Source organism: Mytilus californianus, unplaced genomic scaffold, assembly GCF_021869535.1.
Source record: "Mytilus californianus isolate M0D057914Y unplaced genomic scaffold, xbMytCali1.0.p SCAF_5, whole genome shotgun sequence".
In the NCBI taxonomy this organism is placed as follows: domain Eukaryota; kingdom Metazoa; phylum Mollusca; class Bivalvia; order Mytilida; family Mytilidae; genus Mytilus; species Mytilus californianus.
Window position 1 is genome coordinate 108,823,728 of NW_026262701.1, and position 20,001 is coordinate 108,843,728.

The 20,001-nt window shown below is 31.1% G+C and overlaps 1 protein-coding gene across 5 annotated transcripts in view; it reads right to left on the reverse strand.

Moving 5' to 3' along the window:
• LOC127700538 (uncharacterized) overlaps positions 1-20,001 on the reverse strand; it is a 46,406-nt gene that overhangs the window by 9,104 nt on the left and 17,301 nt on the right. The window contains exons 4-9 of one of the 5 annotated variants that reach the window (XM_052204080.1): positions 15,831-15,866; positions 14,757-14,873; positions 9,847-9,868; positions 8,944-9,016; positions 7,863-7,897; positions 5,844-5,979 (exon numbers count right to left, since the gene is read on the reverse strand). In XM_052204080.1, the coding sequence (XP_052060040.1) occupies positions 7,871-7,897; positions 8,944-9,016; positions 9,847-9,868; positions 14,757-14,873; positions 15,831-15,866 (275 nt within the window). In that variant the 3' untranslated portion in view covers positions 5,844-5,979; positions 7,863-7,870. Of the gene's footprint in view, positions 1-1,462; positions 5,980-7,862; positions 7,898-8,943; positions 9,020-9,846; positions 9,869-14,756; positions 14,874-15,830; positions 15,867-20,001 lie in introns of those variants that run through there. The other 4 variants (XM_052204079.1, XM_052204078.1, XM_052204077.1 and 1 more) reach the window with 4 other exon arrangements.

Here is a 20,001-nt window from a genome sequence, read left to right on the forward strand (position 1 = left end):
TCAGACGTCAGAGTAATCTCGGACTAGGTTGAATGTTTAAGGTTGTTTACAACTTTGGAATTATTATAAAAGGTGTAACAATTCATCTGCATGTCTCGTAACCTGATATTGCTATGTAGAGGTCATCACATGCGTGTAATTATTAACCTCTTTTAGTCTTTAAAAAATATTTGATAAATAAGTTAATAACATTTTACGATATTTTACGATAGAGAAAACCATAAATATTTGTGTTACACTCGATAAAAGTTTACAATCTTTAAATGTAAAATTTGAGTTATCCGGCACCATCCGGCACACTACACGCGCATCACATTATTTTTTGCAAACACTCTACTTCAGAATCATGTAATTTTCTAATCGGATATTTCCCGATTTCCAAGTTCAAATGATTAAAACATACTCAACAAAACTAAAAATAAGCTTGCCCTCTTTCCGAATGCAGTTAATTTTCTTATGTCATTCTGTTAACTATGGACCGATTTTTTCGATCTTTTCAGCTTTGTTCTTCATTTATTGAACGGAAACAGGTGTTGTTATTCATGTGGCGATTCACAAATAACCACGGGAGTTTCCGTGTTTATTTACATTGGTAGGTAGATAAGACAATCGATACCAAATCACGTGATAAGACCAGCTAAAGTTAAAAGAACAGGCGAAGGCGGCATCACAGATACCCCACAAAGGAGTTATCACGTACTTGACAAACTGAGTCGGAACCTTTTATTTTCTTAAAGAAATCAGTGGGATGGGAATGTGCTAATTTTTCGTTGGAGTTCCTGTCAATATAATACTTCCATGATAATAACAACCACCTCTACCTTTAAACAAATGGACTCTATAAAGTTGTCACAAAATATCACATAACATTTAGATCATATCAAAAGATGTATATAATTACAATGAAATTTAATTCGCTTCTACACAAAACAAAGCAACATCAAAGAACAAAATAACATTTTGATCAAAATGTGAATGTTAGTAAAAATTGGCATCATTCGATGTACATTCTATGTATAGTGAAACCTGCTTACAAAATTCAATAATTTTAAAATATAAAAATAACAAATGGCACAATTTGGAAAATTTTGCTCTATAAAAACAGAAATTTAATCCTTGAGAACCAATTTGTCATTTAAAGTCACGAAATTTAAACCCAAAGAAAAATCAAACACTACACACCATCTCAAAGCTGATTAAAATAACTTTTTTAGTCTAACTTTTTGTAAGCTACTTTAGAATCAAGAAAATAGTATGTTAACAAAATGTGAGAGTCTTCCAAGGAAGACATATGTTTCACCTCCTGTTTCCAAATAATATAAGCAGAAATGGCAAGTCCATGTTTTGGATTGTGGAAACCTGAAGAATAACTATGATCCAAAATTAAAATCAAAATTGCAGGTGCACAACTTTATGTCCTATGATAGAATTTGTCCAAGTTTGGTGGAATTCTTTTTAAGTGTTTTCAAGGAGTTGTTTAAGTGTAACAAGGACAGTGACATAAAATTGAGAAATGAATTGGAGTGACAGTGACATAAAATTGAGAATGGAATTGAGGAGTGAGTGACATAAAATTGAGAAATGAATTGGAGTGACAGTGACATAAAATTGAGAATGGAATTGAGGAGTGACAGTGACATAAAATTGAGAATTGAATTAAGGAGTGACAGTGACATAAAATTGAGAATGGAATTAAGGAGTGACAGTGATATAAAATTGAGAATGGAATTGAGGAGTGACATGTTTATCCCTATGTGTCCACACAGCTGGAGGCTGTGATGTGATACAATTAACACAATAAAAACTATGTTTGGTTATGATGGAATTAAAAAGAAGCAGCATTTTTTCATTAATACAAAACTCCAAATTATTTGTATTTAATTTGCTATAACATTACAGAAAAAAATCGACAATAAAAATAGCATTTTGATGCTTAGAACGACTGCAGGATTTGTTCAAGGGATCAAAGACAAGTGTGCAGTATCATGAAATCATTTTTCTTGCTATGCATATAATTTTTTAATGTTTTCATAGCAAATTTAGTAATCTTTATATTGTTACTTGGTTGATGAAAATAAATTTCTTAATTATATTTGATTATTTTAGCTTAGAAAAAATCTTATGAATTTTAAAGAAAACAATTGTTCAAAATATTTTTCTTATGTTACTGACTAATATTATAGCAAAAGTCAATAGGATGATAGACAATATATGAAACAAAATGAAAAACTTAATGCTGTTTCTTTGTTTATAAAAATAAGGAGATGTGGTATGATTGCAAAATGAAACAACTTTCCATCAGAGACCAAATGACATGGATGTTAGCAACTATATGTCACAGTACAGCTATCAAACATCCCCACATGACAAGATGTGAAACATCTCAAACAAGAAAACCAAAGGCCTGATTTATGAGAAAACAACAAAAACCTAATATGACAGATAGCAACCAACAACAACCACTGAATTACAGGCTCTTGTTTTGTTTTCATGTTTCGATAATGTTAAAAAAATTGCAAGAAAAAATGAAATCTTCTCATCTGTTTCTTTAGACCTTTCATGTAGACTAGACTTTATTTAAGTGAACAGAAAAAACAAGACAAAAACTCTAAATAACTCTGAAATATTGTTGAAAACTCAGAAATAATACTTTACAAGGAAAAATAAAGATGTTTACAGCCTGGTCTAAAACAAAGATTATGCATGGATTAAAAATGAGCAAACATGATATCACAGCCTGATCAAGATAATGATAAATATGATCATGATAATGATATATATGATTATGATAATGATAAACATGATTATGATCATGATGAAGTGGTGATAAATTACATCAATAAAACTGTAAACCCAGTCATATTTTACCTATCAAATGCTGGGCATAAAAATGATACAGAAAGCATTTATAATTTCAGGGATTAAAAAAAATGTTAAAAAGATACATTTAAACACATCTTATCACAAATATTTCAAAGAGAAATGTAACTCCTATATTTCAGCTTCTGCAATCTTTGTTACAAGGGAGACAACTCATTGAAACAAAAAAATGGTAAGCCTTCTGATAACCTATACATAATGTAAATATGAGAAAAATAAAACAAATGTTTTTTTTTCAAATTTGTAAAATTGTTGCCAATAACAACCTTATTTCAGAAAATATTGCTGAGCACATGGCAAATGAACTTTATCTTGTCAAATGGCAGTAAATTGTTAAAAACATCATTATAGATAAAACTGTCACATAAAAATTTTCATGTATGGATGTTATTTTTGTTTACTGTAAATTCAAAAATTGTTGTGCGCATTTATTATTGCGATTTTATCCTTTTAGACCAAAATGCGACTATTATTTTGGTGATACTGAGAAAAATTCCACTTCATTCATATAAAAAAAATCCAAAATGCGAGTTAAAATTATTGCGATTACAACCCTGTTGCATTTTCCCCAATAATAAAAACATCGCAATAATTTCCAAATTTACAGTATTACATGATCACATAACAGGCCTAAAATATCTCCTTTTCAAAATGTTTGAACAAATAATAAATATTGGTATGAAGGGCACACTAACTGTTCAATTTATGAGTTTAAACCCCCTCCAAAAAGATTATGCATTCACATTCCAAAATAACAGCCCTAAAATATCAACAGGATACAGTATATAAGACAAACAATGTGTTTGCATAAAAAAAATACTATGAGAAATCAAAGTTACACTTTCTACCTACAAAGGTAAGTTTAAAAACAGTAAAAATAATTCTGGACAATTCACAATAGGTCAAATATTTCACAATTGAAAATAATCACATATGAGATCTATAATCCATGTATAAAAATTAATAAAAATCTATATAACTCAATTTTGAAATAAAGCTTTATTTTCAAGGGAAAAGATTTGGTACAAGACTGAACATAAATTTTCCTCTTTTAACAATGAAAGACGCAACATCTAATATGAACTTTCTCTTTTACATATGAGTGTTATTAAATGGGTGTTTTCATATCAGTTCTGTTTTTTGTTCCAGTACAGTCGTTTTAGCTGTTTTGGCTCTAGGCGTAGCTGATGGCCAATACAACTGATCGAGACCCAATAGGACTGTATGAGGACATGATACAGGATTAATATGAAAACATCCATTTTATGACACCTTTATTAACCAATGACTTAAAATAATCACGAAAAGCTGACTGAAGATAAACAAGACTGTAGGAAGACTCAATCAGGATCAATATGAACTATTTGGGTTTAATTATCATTCTAACGCATGGAATGTTGAATAACCCTTAATTATTAATAATGTGAATTACCCTTTTATTCACCAAAAAATAACACTTTGAGCCACCTCAATTTTTAAACAAGTTATCTCCCATCAAAATGACGTCACTGACGAATGTAAAATGGCAATGGCCAGGTTAGAAAGTCCATGGACTGGAGTGATGAAGAAACAAGTATTTGAAAACCATTTGATGCCGAGGATAGCTTTAACAAACAGCCCTTTACAGGGCCACCAATATTTTATAAAAGATTCTTCATTTGTTGTACATATGAGGTATTCTAAGTCACAAAAATAATTCTTTGACATAAGTGTTTTGACAATTTGTTACTACAGTAAGACATGTACAAGAGCTTCTTTGACATGTATTTTCAATGGTTGGAAGGGCCCCTTGGTATTATTAAACAAATGTGGCCCATTCAATGCGGTGCATATCCAAGATTGTCAACCCTACAAATTTCTCTCACTTCGAACTGCACCCTCAGAGAAATAATCCTTTACAATATTCACCCTTTCTATGGTCCATAATTATATATACTTAAAGGATAAAATAGTATAAAATATGAAAAATAACAATCACTCTAACATCAAACTTGTTGAAATCTAATACAATTATTTCGCTTAATACACACATCAATTTTCTGACATCTTTTTGGACAAAAAACAGGAAGTTAAAATCATGTTTTCAGACACTAGTAAAACATCTGTATTAACCGGCTTTTCTGTATTAGACCTGTATTAATGATCAGTTCTCAGACACATTGAATAGTATTAAATAGACAATTTATAATGCATTTTAAGTCATTGGTTAATAATTCTTCTAACAATTATTTCACTTGCATTGCCATTTTACCATAGAAATATTTGTGAAGATATATCTGGTATCACTTCAAATTCATATTAATACATTCTAAGTAAATTTATCAATATGATTAAAGGAGGTGTGGGGTATACCTCACTGATACAGCAACCCAACAACATAAATAACCAAAGGACATCAGCCACTAGACTCATTTCACAAAAAATCTTACAAGTAAGTCATGAATATTTCAGTTATAAATTACGATCAATTTGAGTCGTAAGATTTTTGTGAAAAGAACCCCGTACTTTGAAATAAATCCCAATTGCCATAAGTTCTTCAGCACCTGGAATCTTCTCTATGTTCTTGATATTGAGAACAATGTTGTATCAGATTCATTTTGTCCAAAACCTAATGCTTTATTAAAGTCAAATGAATAAGTTTTTATTTACTTTTAAAAAATAAGGCAAAATGACAAAAAATATTTAGTGATGAAGAACACAATGATATTATAGTCACAAAACAAAATAATTTTTTGAAATCTTATTAAACTTTTCCTATATTTTGCAACAAAATTTAATATAAAAAACTCAAAATAATGAAATGATAATTGTTTTTGTAACAATATTAGCACCAATGCATGACCATCATTAAGACTTTTATCTGCACCAATCATCTTCTTCAAACAATTATTAATTTTCAAACTCAGTTCACACAAATTTTACAACAGCATATTCTGTTGGTGGGTCTCCTTTTTTGGTTCGAGGTTTTGGTTTAGGTTTCAGTGGTTTTGGCGGCGGTATCCCAGGAGGATTAGAAGCTATATCCAGTTCTGCGTAATGTAGTTCCTGTTTGTGTGGATGAGGTGGAGGTGGCTGTGCACTAATTAGGTTCTCGTCACACTGAAATAGTCAAAAGGAAAACTTATCTGAATCAACATGTCTCAAGCATGGCAGATATCTTCACATCAAATTACCTCTGCAACCTATTTAAGTATAACGCCCTGCTATTTCTTATTTTGTTTATGTTTTTTTTTAACATGTTTCATGGCAACTATGAAATGTCTAATAATTTCTTAGAATGTTAAAATAAATCTGAGGAATATTCCATCAGCTTTGAAAAACTGTCCTAATTAAACTTCATCATATATTTTTTGTAAAGCTTTAATTTCCCAAATTTTAGTTGAATTCACAATAAGTGATAACCTCTCAACAGAATTAATATCAAGAGAAACCAACTTCCATAATAAAAACATTTTTTTTTTTAATCTTACAATTAAAAGCTTTCAGAGTTTGTTAAATGTCTTGAGTATAAATGCAGTATATTGAGAAATTGTTATCTCAGAATGATAATAAAAGCTTTGATATGATTTTGGTTAAAACAATCAGTTGCAAAAATAGTACATTACAAGAAAGTAGAGACTACATTAATTAAGAAATAATTTTGATTAATGAGCAAGAAAATGATTTTTTTGTTTCAGATTAAAATCGGAATTATTTATCAAAACATGACCTTAGACCCCGTTGATTTTTTGTTTTAAAATGGAGTACTTGTTTTCTAAATCTCAAATATTTTATTAACTACATTTAAAGAATTTTCAAGGTTTACTATATTCCTCAATATATCTGAAATATTTGCCACAAGATGTGAATTAAACAGCTATAAATCAAGATAAATGCCTATTACATCATTTAATAGAAGGTACCCCACCTATTATCGATTTTAAACTTATTGCATTTAAAAATTATCACAATGCCTTATATAAATATGTACTAGAATATATGGCAATTTTTTTCATTTTTAATGTAAAATATCTAAATTCTAGTATAATTCTTTACCGATTCTTAAAATATTAAGGGACTTCATCATCTATGAGCACTAAATTAAGTGATCTAAAGGTTTAAAACCTGCAAATTGTATGCAAGGAGGAAAATGATGTTGCACCAAAAACAAATTGAGCTCTGCCCAGCACAAGGAAGGATTCTGTTGATGTGCTTCATCTGACTGAGATCATAGAACTGCCCTTACTTAAGATCAATTTATAGATTGTTGGGTGTTTTAGGTCCCAGGAGTTTTAGGAAAAACCCAAATAACCTGAAGTTTAAGTTTTTTAATTCCGTTCAAATAAAAGACTAAAAATATATTAGAAATGTCTTACATCTGATACGACTGTTATCTGGAAGAAAACAGTGCTTAATAAAGTTCTGATATAACAATGCAATATATTGTGAGACATACTTAAAGTTAAAGCAGAGGTAAAGTATCTGTTTATTCCATATCTGCCATGCGTTATGCTTGATAAGTTTTCCTTTTGTATCATCTTAAACACCATCTTTTGAGCAGTAACATGCACACATACCAACATTTATAACAAAGACAAGTCACATTTTAAATCAAGCCACAAAATAATACAAAATGCCAACAAAAATAAGCTATCATGCAATTTAGAAATTTTGAAACAAAGCAATTCAAAATTTTGTGCTACTATTATTGAATCAAAAGGAATTTAAATCAAATGCATAAAATCATGATAATTTGAGAACATGTTTGCGATAAATGTAAACTTTGGCCAAAATTAAAAAATAATGAAAAAAGAAAAAAAGCCAAAAATATTTCATTTCTAAAAATAAAAAATGTGTATTAATTATTTACAATACATAATTTTTAAATAGATTTATCAAAAAGGTATTGTGCATGCTTTTGGTTATTAAAGAAATTGGCCCCAAAAAAGCCTGATCAAGAATATAAGTAACATCAGATACATGTATATAAACCATTCACTTACAATATACATTATACAGCTATATCTAGCATTGTGTGCTGTAATATAGTGTACTTATACAGTCAATATACAAATACATACAATAATATCAAATCATTCAATATGAAACTAAAGCGAACCACATCAATTTGATAATATATATTAATAAAAAAATTTAAATAAAAACAAAGCTTGCATTCTTCTTGAAATTATGATGCATATAATATTCAGTTAGTTAAAGGATCTAAAACTATAAAATCAATAAAAACATATCATATAATCCTAATTTGGTTCTTTTCATACCATTTTTAAATTATTGATGGTATTTTAAATGAGAGAGTGTTTCTCAGCTACAATCTCATCGAAAGGCGAGAATATTTACTAAGTAATGATGTCTTAAATTAATGGAGAATGTGTCTATGGGCCACAGATGCCCCCGCTTGTAAATATGCATGATTCAACTTCCACATACCGATGCAGGATTCTGTGTATAATTTTCATTAAATTTGGTTGAGGCAAACTAAAGTTAGAGAACGGAAACCAAATTTTGGGGACGTATGCGATGGACGGACAAGGGTAACACTTAATGCCCCCTCTGCTACGGCGGGGCATAAAAAACTTTAACCACTCACTGAACCTAATATTTTACGACATCAATGATGGAATGTAGGATCTCTATATATTGCTTCCTTGACTTTGTCATGGCCTCAACAAAATATTCATTGTAACTAACCTCAGAAATATGTAAATCAAATTATAAATATATAAAATGTGTAAAAAATGCCTACATGCCCATTTTTTTTTTTACAGTAACCCAAAGCACTAGTGTGTGTGTATTGAAACATGCAGAAAGTTATCACATGACTTGTCAGCTATGTTATAGTGTATAAAATAAATTCACAAATCTTATGAGAGTGATTATAAAACTCTCACCAAAAAATAAGTCAATTTTATAAACTCTATATCAATTACAATTTTGACTTACTTAAATTATCCCATTTTACAAAATTTTAACACCCTGTACTAATTCCAAATAGAAAACATATAGCTGACTTCAAGTTCTGCAATAAACTTTCTTGTATAAGATAAAATCTGTTATACTTACTCGGTCTCTATCTCCATGCCTATCTTTGTTAGGGACACTATACACAGTGTTATCTATTGGTGCACTACCAGTTCTACTTAAAGATATTAAAAATTCATAATTATTTTTTTAATAAGGTATATCTGACATAAATACATCAGCAAGAATATTTTTCAAGTCAACTCATTCTACAATTATATGAAATAATTACCATCTTTGTGCATATTTGAATAAAATAAAGTTTTTAGAAAAGTATGTGTGCCTTAAGTGTAATGACCATAAGACACTTTGCCTGCATACACTCTCACATTTTCATATTCAGTGAACTGCTATAAACATACAAAAAGAATGAGAAACAAGTAAAACTGAGGGCTACTGCTCACTGATGATAACCCAACCCCCCCCCCCCCCCCCCGAAATATTTCGGTAAACAGGAAGTTGTTGAGTGATGAATCTGAAAACGCATCAGACGGTGTAACTTACTTATATAAACCCTGAAACCAAATTTCAGAAATCCTTGTCAAGTAGTTCCTGAGAAAAATGCAACGAAAATATTCATGGGACGGACAGACTGACGGATGGACTGACGGATGGATGGACTGACCGAAGGACAGACAGAGGTAAAACATGTATACCCCCACCTTTTTAAAGCGGGGGTACCACTTTTTTAAAGGGGGGTATAAAAATGAAAAGTTTACATTCCAGAGAACATCTAAAATATAAATATGCCATAACTATAGTGCAAATGCTTCTTACTGTTGCAGATTTCTAGATAGTGCCTACAATAGGCCACACTTTTGTTAAAACACCTTCAAACCACATGTGGGTTTTCATAAGTTGGTACTATATTTACAATAATGTACCATATGTTTATTGAAATATAATATTTATTCTAATTCAAATAAACATCACATTTAATCTTACCCATTTTCTTCTTTTGTTCGATCTGAAATACAGAAAAAAAAAATCTTATTGATTTGTAAACTCATAAAAAAATTCCTTTCTGCCAAATTTTCTGATAACAAATCTAGAATCCATGATATTAAGAATGCTTATAGGTCAAAATTTGAAGGAGGTTGAAACTGCTATGAAGTATGGTATACACTGTGTGGCAAATATTACCAATTTATCATGGCCATAGAGATATAATCCTTAACTTCCAATAACTGATATCAGTATCAACAGCATAACAATCTACATGTTTAAATAACATGTCAAAAGAGCTTTCAAAGTAACAACTCAAAAGCGAATGATGACAAAAAGAGAAAAATTTTAACCCTTGAAACAAGTCAGGAGTATCGGTACTCTTATTTGAATAAAATTACGATGTAATTTATAGGAGAAAACGCCTGATTGGTAAATAGTTCAACTAAAATTCCAAAACATTAATATATTCATAATTATTCAACTTTGAGTAAAAATTTGCCTGGGCATCTCTTAAAAGTTAATCTCAGAAAGAATGGATTGACAAACACTCAAGTGCAAAACTCAAAATTTCAAAATTGCATCAATAGGTAGCAAAGCTTATAAGCCAGCAAAAACTTTGATATGTGACTCTATACATCATGTACATGGCAAGGAATAAGGATGTTGTTAGTGTCTTTAACAGTCTTGAAAAACATTGGAAAATAGACAAAATGGTAGTCAGGTAGTGTTCTAAAAATATTTCCTTTTTAAACATCATGTCCAAACAATCCTCAATGAACAAATGCAGGGACAATCAAAGAAACCATTGTATCTATTGGCCATGCAATAGAAATCCTACTGGCCATGCAATAGAAATCAGGTCAGCAACATGCATATTTCAGCAACTTTTATTGAGGTACAATTTCTGTATTGGATTCTTTGTTTAAAATTTTCCATTTAATTTACATTCCAAAAGAACATAACTTCCCAAAAACATTTGAACCATGCTGACTGTCAAACTAATCAGATTTTACTGATGTAAACATTTGGCATGAATATAAAATAATCTCTGATGAGATATGAAGATGTGTGAACACTTACAATGTTTATTTCCCTTAAGCATTTCCATACCCCCTCCCTTTCCTGACAAAATTAGATACATTATGCCATTACACAAAAGTCTGGTTGTATTTAATATTTAAAATTCAGCACTGTATATATGCAATGCAAAAGCTTTTTAGCCCTAATTGAGTGTTCACCTGTTGCTTTAGATTGTTGTGTCTGAACTCTGCCAGACTCGGGCCTTATTTCAGATCTAGGACAAATTTTTGTCCCTTTTGCTGAAACCAACAGAATATGGTAACACTTTTACAAAATAAATCGTTTAAATTCATTTTAACACACATTAAAGATTTCAGGTTTCCTTAAACCGATTAAAATGCTTAAAGGTAGAGAAAGATTATTTGTGTTTATTCCTTCACATAATTAGAGGGGGATAAAATATATATATACCGGTAAACATAATTTCTGGTGAAAGTCTATAATAATATCCTATGTTAATTTTAGCAACACAATATCAACATAGAATGCTTTGAAAATAGTGGAATTAACTACTTTTGGAGTGTCAAAAACTCGTTGGAAGTACTTGATAAATTGCATGCATATATTGGTGATTTTGAATCTGTTCAAAGTTTTGATTTTTCTATCCTATATACCACTTTGCCTCATATTCTTATTAAGAAAAAATTCACACACCTAATTAAATGGGCATTTAAAAAGTCGGAATGCGAATACATATGTTCAAACTCTTTTAGGTCATTTTTCAGTAGCAACAAACAAAAGAGCTATGTCAATTGGACATGCTTTGATACTATATCTGCCCTTGAATTTTTACTTGATAACATTTTTGTTCGCTTTGGAGATTCCGTATATCGTCAAGTTGTCGGAATTCCAATGGGGACTAACTGTGCACCACTTATTGCGGACCTGTTTTTGTATTGTTATGAGTTACAATTTATGACTAAAATCAGCAAAGACCCATCGAAAAAACATCTGATACAAAAATTTAACAATACTTTTAGATATTTGGATGATATATTGGCTCTCAATAATGACGACTTCAGTATGTATACTAAAGAAAATTTATCCTGTTGAACTTACTTTAAATAAAGCTAATACTAACAATGACCACTGTCCTTTCCTCGATCTTGATATCTATATCATTAACGGGAAGCTTAATACAAAAATTTATGATAAAAGAGATGATTTTTCATTTCCTATCGTTAATTATCCATTTTTAGATGGTGACGTTCCCTTGTCACCATCTTATGGTGTTTATAATTCTCAACTTGTACGATACGCTCGTGTATGTAACAACGTATTAGATTTTAGCGAAAGAAATTTATGTATTACTGAAAAATTATTACACCAGGGTTTTCGATATCATAAACTAGTCAAAACATTTACTAAATTTTATCATCGGTATAAGGACATCATTCGTAAATATAACTCAACATGCAGACATCTTATACATTCTGGTATTTCACATCCAATCTTTTATGGTAATATTCTTTACAAAGCACAAAAATGTCAGTATTCACCTCAAAAGCTAACAAAACCTTTAAACAGACTTATTAAGAAGGGATATAGTTAAGATACTGTTGTCAGGTCATTAAAGATTGCATATTTTGGCTTTAATATTGATTCACTTATATATAGGGTCTTTGCATCGGAATTAAACATATTTATTCTAAAACCAGTTGTTGGCATGACACGGGTTATGTTCTCATATATTATATGACGGTATAATACTAAACCAGTGATCTCCCCAGGCCGTTTTAGCGTCGCGGCGCCGCGATGCTATAATTTTTTACCGTGACGCTATAATAATTTCCGCGACGCTATAATTATTTTGAGGACGCTATTTTTTTTCTTGTCTGCTCTATACATTGCCGCAATATCGATGTCCTAAATTTCGAACTTTCATCGAATTGCCGCTTGTGATCATAAAAATTATATCACCTTTAATTGTAATCCCTTCAAATCGGACATAAGAGGCAATTAAGATTGATTAAATAGGTGTTAATTGCCCTTTGGGTGATAACTGTTTGGATACGAATACCCCAAGCTGACACTTATGACATGACTGATAACACGTGGCCCAATTGCAAAATTTTGACATCGAGAAAATCATTAACAATTCGAAATCTACGTTTGAATCAAGGCAAATTCGTCTCCTAAGAGAAGAAAAAAAAAACAAAAAAAGGGGCGAACTTAACACGCTGGTCGTTTGTTATTTCAAACTAACAACTTGTAAAGAAGTGTTTTCTTTCCATTCCGGTACTCGAGAGCGTACATAAAACATTTCGATTCTGGGCAAAATAAGTTCTATACTTCATTAGAACGTGATGAAAATTGCCTTTAGGTAATGTTCCATCTATTTATTACAGTAAAATCGTGATATATTCATCCAATTCGCTTCTCAAACATTGTTTATTTTCGTAAATTTTTCTTCGAACGCCATTGATATATTTGTACTAACTACGGATCGGAAGCGGACCAGCTATGATCAAAATCCGCATTTTTACGGTAATAACTACAGACGCAGAAACGGCACAGCTGACAGAATAATAATGATCCCAATAGGGAAAGCTACTCATTCCACATGAATCTACAGACTATTTGTTAGATCTCCTTGCAAAATTTATTTATTTCTATGTAAACGCATTGTTTCAATTAATTTACTGATTAAAGTAGTTTAACAATGTTAAAAACATATATCTGTTTGAATCAGCTGGGACTGATACATTGAGTCTCAGGAAATAATGAATTTCATAAACATGATAAACAGAATAGTTTTTAATTGAAATGGTATTACTATATGATACTTTCTTTTCCTTTTTGATATAAAAGAAGTTCTCTTTTGTACTAGATTTTTAGTTGGTAGTTTCTAACAAGAAAAATATAATTTTGTAACTATAAATGAATATTAAAGAAATAAACTAAAAGAACAGTTATACTTTAATTGTATTCTCAGTTATGAATTGAAAAAAATCAACATAACTTAAAAGAAAGAGAGCATCGCCGCGACGCAACAAATGACATTGAAAAATAAATACAATTTTTTTTTACGCCAAATGTGATGCTATCCAAAATTCCTGGGGAGAACACTGACTAAACCCCTAACAGGAGGGATTGTGCCTGATATTCATATGATGAAGACATAATCTTTCAATCAGTTTAATTGAGGTCTGGAGCTGGCATGTCAGTAACTGCTAGTAGTCTGTTGTTATTTATGTATTGTTGTCATCTTGTTTATTTTCTTTTGTTTCCTATTCTGACATCGGACTCGGACTTCTCTTGACCTGAGTTTTACTGTGCGTACTGTTGTACGTATGTTTTTTCTACATTGGCTAGAGGTATAGGGGGAGGGTTGAGATCTCAAAAACATGTTTAACCCCGCCGCATTTTTGCACCTGTCCCAAGTCAGGAGCCTCTGGCCTTTGTTAGTCTTGTATCATTTTTAATTTTAGTTTCTTGTGTATAATTTGGAGTTTAGTATGGCGTCCATTATCACTGAACTAGTATACATATTTGTTTAGGGGCCAGCTGAAGGGTGCGGGAGTTTCTCCCTGCATTGAAGACCCATTGGTGGCCTTCGGCTGTTGTCTGATCTATGGTCGGGTTGTTGTCTCTTTGACACATTCCCCATTTCCATTCTCAACTTTATTGGTTCAATTCTATTTTTTTTTATATTTTCTAACTTATTTTTTTAAATAGTTTACCACAATTTTGGTTTGTCCTCCCTATCCTTTACATGTATGAGTGAAAATCATTAACCTACAGAAAACAGTTATTATCAACATTCTATTTACTCTAATTCATATTACAGTATCTTAAAGTGAAATGTAAAATAACAAAGTACATACATGTTTCTCCCTCGTTCTTCTTTCTGAAGGCTACAAAGTACACAATAACTAAGATGAGTATGATTCCAACAAATGATCCAATTACTGCTCCTGCAATTACTCCACCGCTGGCTGTGTCTAAAATGTATATAACAATTCAATGTATTTATATTACTGTTGAGTTCTTGAGAAACACTTCATAAGGTAAAGGCAAACTAAATTTAACAAAATTATTTTTGGTAAATTTCTTAGCATTATTGTAGTAATTAAACCATTTTTTAGCAGTAATTGGTTGTTTTTTTTCTATAACAAATTCTATGTTTTATTTATTAGGAATTAAATTAATATATAACATACTGAAAAGAAAGCACAAATCATTATTATACAAAAAGTATTGAAAGTTTGCTTCATACATCATGCACATCCAATTTATATATAGTTTTACATAGCTGTAATAGCATACTTATTTAAGCATGATAAGCAATAATTGAATAAAGGAAGCTTTTTAATCTATCACTTTTAAGCTGGTTAAAAGCAGGGCCTAATCTAGGATTTTTGAAAGAGAGAAGCCTTATACTGATTTTGATGATAACATGACTTCGCTATGAAGTTAGTCATCAGGCAAGTTTAAGCAAATAATCCAATTTCAATATTTTTTGGCAACTTAAAAAAAGGCATTTCGCCGGCAAGGTCATGGCCTAGAACTTAAAAGTACCTTTTATAAATAAAATGAACTTCCAAACCAGACAGCACTTTTGTGAACAACATCACTCACTGCATGTTTAACTGAATTTGCTATAGTTATATACATGTACATTCAAGAAAATTAAAAAGAACATTATTTTTACCTTCACACATTAAAAAAAAACCAGCATAAGTAAAAAAAAAAAGGTAGGTTTCAAGCTTTGTAAATCAATCTTAAGTTTCAAATTATTTCAATAGCACATTAATTTCTGGAACTTATTTTTTAAAGAAACCATTTGAATCAATTCTAGACATATATTCAGGGTTTGCATGCAATATACAATTTTCACGACTGTAACAGGGATAAAAAAATAAGTTGAGAAATAATTGAACCCTTGAATTAATACTTGCCTTCAGAGCCTTGTTGGTTAGTAGATGGTACAGTATCTGAAAAAAATAAAAATGGAAAACATAATATGTTTTCTTCAATTGTTACCATGAGTGAGATCTATTATTAAAATGATACTTCTTTACTTTGTTATTTTGCAATTTTACAATAATGGATATGGTCAAATGTTTGCATGCTCCATTCATTATAACATAATACAAGTTTAACCTATCAAAAAAGGTATAAATGCTTCCTAGAATCATTTAATGACTTCAGCTTTTGTTTTTGTGATAGCATAATAGAAAAAGAAAAGAAAAATCAAATAGTCCTAAGTACTTCTTATGTGTAAGTAATTAAAGGACTTGTAAAAGTAAAAAAAAAAAAAGAACAAATGTTTACACAATATAAACAGTAGAATAAATATATATTTATACTCTGCTAAGAAGAGGGGGAGGGACAGTGACTCATTATTTTATTATTTACAAATGTATTTCATTAGTTTTCAATACTAATTATAATGAAAATTTAACTTATTTTAATTTCTGTTTATGCATACATGTACGCATATAAAATAAAAAAGTTCTTTTTCAATTTACATGTATTTCAATAAAACCTATATTACATTACTAATGATATATCATGTCATAATCTGAAAGGTGGATCAATCTTATAGTGTGGGCTTACCACAGTGACACTGTGCTATCAAAAAGTCCTGGGGAGAACACTGTAGATGTAAAATCAACAAGACCAATACTGGGTCTGTATACCAGTGTGCATGCAATTGATTGAGGTAATACATGTATGTACATGTATACTGAAGCATAAATGACTATTCCCTTATATTCAACAAAGACACAAAAAACTTGGAAGAAAAATTTTCCTTGTTCAATGAGTGTTGTAAAATTTCAAAATATCTGCAAACAGGAAGTGGCTGCATGGCTATGTAAAAATTGCCTCATTACAACTGAACATAATCAAACTGCAGACAAAAAATAAAATAAATGTGGATAGTGTCCACATGTGGACACAGATGATGCCCCCGCTTGCATATCATATAGTTATAAAGGGACATAACTGAAGAACGGTAAAAGTGATGCTACCCAAATTTGAACTTGATCTGAGTTTTGTGATAATAAGCATTGTGTGTAAGTCTCATAACATTTGGTTTAGGCTAACTTAAGTAGATAACAGAAACTAAAAATTCAGCAATTTTTCTATTTGTAAACACGCATAACTCTAGAATGGTTGTGCATAAGTTTTATAACATTTGGTTGAGACAAACTAAAGTTAGAAAATGGAAAAGAAAAATTCAGCAATTTTTATGTTTATAAAGGGACATAACTCAAGAATGGTAAAAGTGTCGCCACCAAATTTCGTACTTAATCTGTATTATGTAGTAATAAGCATTGTGTATAAGTTTCATAACATTTGGTTGAGGCAAACTAAAGTTAGAAAACGGAAACAAAAAATTTGTACTTGATCTTAGTTTTGTGGTAATGAATATTGTGTATAGGTTTCATAATGTTTGGTTTGGGCAAACTTAAGTTACAGAATGGAAACTAAAAATTTTGCAATCTTTCGATTTATAAAGGGGTATAACTCAATAATGGTTAAAGTGACTCTACCCAAATTCAACTTGATCTGTGTTTTATCAGTGGAAGTCAAAATTAAACATTGCATTGTATAAAGCATTGATTGCAGTTGTTTCAACTATAATCATAGATAAAGGAAGATAACTCTATTTTAAAAATAAAATGCTCCGCTGGGGCGCAGCTTGATACGACCGCAGAGGTCGAACCCTGAACAGTTGGGGCAAGTATGGACACAACATTCAAGCTTGATACAGCACTGAATTTGGATTGTAATTAAATATTTGACACAGCATAGGTTTCTGACACAGAATGAATGTGGTCTAAGAACTTAAAAATTTTTAATTTACCTATTCAAACCATATCATTATTATTTGCTTTTATATATAAATCAGAAATAACCAATTTAAAAAGGAAAATTTTAAAGAAAAAAAAGGAAAAAAAAATCCCCCCCCCCCCCCCCCAAATTTTTTGAACCTCCTTATGATTCATCACCCCCAAACTCAATCCCAGCCTTCCCTTTGTGGTATGGTAACTTGCAGTACAATTTCAGAAAGATCCATACACTTGAACACAAGTTATTGTCTGGAAACTAGAATAAACTGCTTCACTGAGCGCAGCTGGATACGCCCGCAGAGGTCCAACCCTGAACAGTTGGGGCAAAAATGGATACAATATTCAAGCTTGATACAGGTCTGAATTTGGATTGTAATTAAATATTTGACATATTACAGGTTTCTGAATAAATGTAGTCAAAGAACTTGAAATTGGTTATATGAATTGAATTTATATTCAATTAAAGATTTCTTGCTGTTGTGCAATACACTGTGCTGTTGCGCAATACTTAGTAAATCTGTTGTCAGACTATAAACAAATAAAGTTCAATTAATTCTCAATGTCATATTAGAAATTTATGAAAATCAAAAGGGAGCTTACATCAATAGATATAAACAATTCACCAAAGTTTCATGAGAATTGCTGACAGCATTTTTGAGTTATTGTCCAAAAACTGGAAAATCCCCCCTTTTTTAATGAATAAAACCCCACAACTCAGAAATGTAAAATGTAAAATTTATAAAATTCTAAAGGGAGCTTACTTAAATAGATATAAACAATTCACCATAGTTTCATAAGAACTGCTGTAAGCATTTTTGAGTTTTTGTCAGAAAACTGGAAAATCCTCCTTTTTTATGAATAAAACCCTGTAACTCGGAAACGTAAAATCTAAAATTTATAAAAATTCAAAGGGAGCTCATGTCAATAGATATAAACAATTCACCACAATTTCTTGAAAGTTGGTGAAAGCATTCTTGAGTTATTGTCCGAAAACTGGAAAATCCCCCTTTTTTTAATGAATAAAACCCCATAAGTCAGAAACGTAAAATTTTAAATTTATAAAAAACGAAAGGGAGCTCACGTCAATAGATATAAACAATTCACCAAAGTTTTATGCAAATTGGTTAAAGTGTTTTTGAGTTAGTGTCCGACATGTTGACGACGGACGGACAGACGGACGGACGGACAGACGGACAATGGTATACCATAATACGTCCCGTAAACGGGCGTAAAAAAATGCTTGTTTGTTGGCCCCTTTTTGGCCCCAAATTCCTAAACGTTTAGGGCAATTACCCCCAAACTCAATTCCAGCTTTCCCTTTGTGATATGGAATCTTGTAGTACAATTTCATAAAGATCCATACACTTACACATAAGTTATTGTCCTGAAACTAGAAAAATGCTTGTTTTTTTGCCCCTTTATGGCCCCTAATTCCTAAAATTTTGAGGTAATTACCCCCAAAATCAATCCTAGCCTTCCCTTTGTGGTATGGTACCTTGCAGTACAATTTCAGAAAGATCCATACACTTGAACACAAGTTATTGTCTGGAAACTAGAAAAATGCTTATTTTTTGCCCCTTTTTGGCCCCTTATTCCTAAGCGTTTAGGGCAATTACCCCCAAACTCAATTCCAGCTTTCCCTTTGTGATATGGAACCTTATGGTACAATTTCATAAAGATCCATACACTTACACACAAGTGATTGTCATGAAACTAGAAAAATGCTTGTTTTTTGCCCCTTTTTGGCCCCTAATTCCTAAAATTTGGAGACAATTACCCCCAAAATCAATCCCAGCATTCCCTTTGTGATATGGAACCTTGTGGAACAATGTCAGAGAGATCCATACACTAACACACAAGTTATGTCTGGAAGTTACAAAAATGCTTATTTTTGGCCCCTAATTCCTTAACTGTTTGTACCATAACCCCCAAAATCAATCCCCACCTTCCTTTTGTGGTATTGAACCTTGTGGTAAAATTTCATAGAGATCCATTCACTTAAACTAAAGTTAGAGTGCGAAAACCAATGTGTCTTCGGACGACGACGACGACGCCAACTTCATACCAATATACGACCACAAAAATTTTTTTGCGGTCGTATAATTTCTTGATATTTAGAAGAAAATAAAAATTTTGCAATTTTTCCATTTAAAAAGGGGCATAACTCTAGAACGGTTAAAGTGACGCCACCAAAATTCTAACTTGATCTGTGTTTTGTGGTAATAAGCATTGTGTATAAGTTTCATAACATTTGGTTGAGGCAAACTTA